The sequence below is a fragment of the Mandrillus leucophaeus genome, unplaced genomic scaffold, assembly GCF_000951045.1.
Source record: "Mandrillus leucophaeus isolate KB7577 unplaced genomic scaffold, Mleu.le_1.0 Scaffold12, whole genome shotgun sequence".
Lineage (NCBI taxonomy): Eukaryota > Metazoa > Chordata > Mammalia > Primates > Cercopithecidae > Mandrillus > Mandrillus leucophaeus.
The window spans coordinates 9,674,851-9,678,834 of NW_012100320.1; the positions used below are offsets into that span (position 1 = coordinate 9,674,851).

General features: G+C 35.8%; 2 protein-coding genes across 2 annotated transcripts in view; one reads left to right on the plus strand and one right to left on the minus strand.

Moving 5' to 3' along the window:
* Nucleotides 1-3,984, plus strand: part of LRRC49 (leucine rich repeat containing 49) — a 167,728-nt gene that overhangs the window by 28,294 nt on the left and 135,450 nt on the right. The gene's annotated exons all lie outside the window — the stretch shown is intronic.
* The window catches only part of THAP10 (THAP domain containing 10), an 11,568-nt gene continuing 9,238 nt past the window's right edge, over nt 1,655-3,984 (minus strand). The window contains exons 2-3 of the mRNA XM_011969145.1: nt 3,076-3,223; nt 1,655-2,965 (exon numbers count right to left, since the gene is read on the minus strand). Of these exons, the coding sequence (XP_011824535.1) occupies nt 2,769-2,965; nt 3,076-3,223 (345 nt within the window). The 3' untranslated portion in view covers nt 1,655-2,768. The remainder of the gene's footprint in view (nt 2,966-3,075; nt 3,224-3,984) is intronic.

Sequence of the window (3,984 nt, forward strand, 5' to 3'; positions counted from 1 at the left end):
GTATTTTTTAGTAGAGACGGGTTTTCACCGTGTTAACCAGGATGGTCTGGATCTCCTGACCTCGTGATCCGCCCGTCTCAGCCTCCCAAAGTGCTGGGATTACAGGCTTGAGCCACCGCGCCCGGCCGAAGTCCAATGATTTTTCATGTGTTTTCAAGTAAGTTTAAGAAATAAATACTGGCAGATAATTAAACCAGTCATAAGAACACATTTAAAATAGAATTTAAGCCCAGAATAAAAATTCCTGATTGCAGCCTCTGATGCCGTAACATGGTCTGGTCCTATATACCACTCCAACTTCATCTCTTACCATTCTTTGCCTCGTTCATTATCTCTAGCCACCCTAGTCTTCTTACTGTTCCTCAAACACACCAGAGCAACCGCTATTCCTATCACCTGGAATTCTCTTCCCTCAGATCATTGCATGGTCACTCCTTCTGATATCCAGGTCTCTGATCATACATGCTCTCCTTAGAGAGGTCTTTTCTGATTACCCTATCAAAAACAGCTCGACAAACCTCTCCCCCCACCTCAATTAACATCTTCTACTTTATCTTCTTCAAAGCACTAATCACTATCTGAAATTATTCATTCGTTTTCTTGTTAATTGTCTGGCTCCCCTACTAAAAGGTAAGCACCAAGAGGCCAGAATCTTTGTCTTAATCACCAATGTATCCTTAGTGAACAGTTGTCCGGCATAGAGTATATGTTTGATAAATACTTATGAATAAATAAATGAAGAATGAGATGGGAGGTACTAAGGTAAATCTAAATTTTCCTCCCACTAAACTGATCTAGCAACAAAATAAATTAAAATTATTTGTGCAAAAATCAAGCAGTATAATATAAACTATGAGTTCCTTATATGTCATTTAAAATAAAGCCAGTATTTCCTTTTACTGTGTAGGGCAGTGAAACATTACACAATAAATTATGAAATCATGTAAATCAACAAATCAAGTATAAATACTCAATTGGTAGAAGAAGGAAACTAAGTGAAGAGTGAAAAAACAGTGTTGACATGGCCGTCAAAACTGTTTAACATGTAGAAATGAAGTAGATTCATGGCAGTGAAATTTGGGGACAAATGGGCATGTAACTTCATTATGGTTTGAATTAAGGAGATAGGCTATTTCAAAGCTCAAAGGGTACTTATTGATGGTATTTAGCTTCAGAAGATTTATATGATTCATTTTAAAACATAATGCTCTCTTAAAACAGGCCAGGTCCAGTGACTCATGCCTGTAATCCCAGCACTCTGGGAGACCGAGTGGCAGGATTGCTTGAGGCCAGGAGTTTGAGACCAGCCTGGGCAACGTAGTGAGACCCCATCTTTACAAAAAATTTAAAACACAAATTAGCTGGGTATGGTGGCGCACACCTATAGTCCAAGGTGCTTGGGAGACTGAGGTGGGAGGATCATCTGAGCCCAGGAGTTTGAGGTTACAATGAGCTATGATTGCACCACTACATTCCAGCCTGGGCGACAGAACAAGACCCTGTCTCTCAAACAAACAAGCAAACAAACAAAAAACAGTCATCTCAAATTCAAGTCAAAATAGCAATAACAATAATGAAAGTAACAATAATGCTATGTTTTTACACAATCATTGTTCAGGCTCACAACTCCTATTAATATTTTATTTTATTTTCCTTAAAATTAAAATTACACTATTCAAATTAAAGCAGACATAAAATTAGATTTGGAAGAAAATAACTTTGATGTATTATTTAAACCTTCTAGGATAAAAATACATGCAAATTCTTCTAATCATCCAGAACTAAGAAGACATATGAGGTGTAAAATGGATATTTATTTTTGTTATTCTCAATGGAAGATCAAAGTTATAGTATGGTTCTCAGAAACTATTATAACAGTTTACTTCATGGTCCAAAATTGCCATAGAAATTTTTCCTGGTGAATGGCAGACGGGGCAGCTAATATTTCCATGTTTATTTCTCAAATGTAGAATTCAAAAGAGAAGTGTTGACGAAAAAAAACCTAACACCTGCAATGGGAATACGTTAGAAATGTAGTATTTTTTTTTTTCATGATGTTAATGATTCTAATCTAAATTAATCAAGCTAATTAATGTGTTGCAGTAAGCACTGATGCAAACAGATTTCATTAATAAGTTAATGTAAGTATATGAAAACTCTATCTCTAAATTGATTCCCTTTGAAAAATTTCTGTAAGAACCATAGATTCATCAGAAATGCTCACAGGACAGATCCATATATGTTACAAATGGACAAACTAATAAGTAAATAACATAAAAAATAGTCAAGGGTAGATGTCCTGGCTTCACTACCAAATCATTTAGTAGTGTCAGGCTTGGCTGTGCTCACTGTTACTGTGTTATTGCTCTATACCTTCAAATTATTTAGAAGAGTAGTGACATTCTAACTAGCAAATGTCAAGTCCCGTAGGAGCACTGCTTCTGAACTAAGCTTAAATAAATATTCAATGCTTAATTTTGATTAGGAAATGTTGTTGATATTGTGGTTTTGCTTTGTAATCTGATTTCTACCAAAAGGATTAAAAGAAAGAAAAAAAAAGGTGAAAGTAGAGAATAGGCATGTTTGTGGATAGGGATTATCTTCATTGTGTTGGCAAGCAAGCAAATTTTGCCTTAGAGCTAAACAAATTTTGCTGATACTCAACTGTCAAATTATCTTGAGGTGAAAGATTTATAATAGCAAAGAGATAATTATGTGAGTAAAGATTTGAAAATCTATAGCACATCAGAGCATTTGATGTTGAGTTTTTAACATGTTTCTTCTTTCACCTGTACAGCTATATAAGACAAATCACTCTGTTCACTCTTGATATCCCAGTCTGTATCTGCTTCTGAATCACTGGAGTAAATGTCAAAGAGAGAGGAAGCTCTAGACCACAATTCATCTGTCTGAGTAGTTGCATTACACAGTCTTTTTCCAAACGCTTTCACTTTGGCTTGAATACCTGAAAGAGAATAAGCATAAGTACCTATGAGTTAGACTTTGCTTTTCATATATCTTTAATATACAAAAGATCGATTCAATTGCTTAATCCATTGAAGAGTCAAAACATACCCACACTACGGTGACGGGGCCTTTTCAAAGAAATTTGTGTACTTTTATGCACTGGGCCTTCTTCACAGTGAGTAGGTACTGAAGTGACAGTATTAGATGGATTATCAGCATGGGGTTGGGTTTGCACAACTTCATTTTCACACGTAATCTAAAAATATAAATCGGAGGAGAAACATATTAAAGTTTACCTTATAGGGTTTTATCTTTCAAAAGTTACAAGTAGTAAAAGAGTATAGCTGAAAATTTTCAGTCACATATTAGTAAGGCTGATACTTGAACCTAGGCAAGGTGAATCTATAGTCCAAGCTTTCATGAATTCTGCCATACTGTCTTTTTTCCACTTATAAATCATGAACTCTGGTCAGCTAGAATGTATAAGCTATTTGCTTACAACTAATTATTTTTTTCTTAAATCAACAGCTAGAAGACATAATACTTTTTTTTTTTTTTTGAGACAGAGTTTTGCTCTTGTTGTCCAAGCTGGAGTACAATGGTGCGATCTCAGCTCACTGCAATCTCCGCCTCCCAGGTTCAATTGATTCTCCTGTCTCAGCTTCCCAAGTAGCTGGGAATACAGGCAGGCGCCACCATGCCTGGCTAATTTTTTTGTATTTTTAGTAGAATCACGGTTTCACCATGTTAGTCAGGCTGGTCTCGAACTCCTGACCTCAGGTGATCCACCCGCCTCGGCCTCCCAAAGTGTTAGGATTATGGGCGTGAGGCACCGCGCCCAGCCGAGATAATATTATTAGTATTAATTAATTTGATATCTTAGCAGTCATATTATTCTAGAAAACCTAATCATTTGTTCTTTATACTTTATAGAGGACTCCTTTAATAAGATAAATGACTTTTAATACTTTCCTGAGAAAAATTACATTGTGAAATGGATTTTTTTCTTTTCTTTTC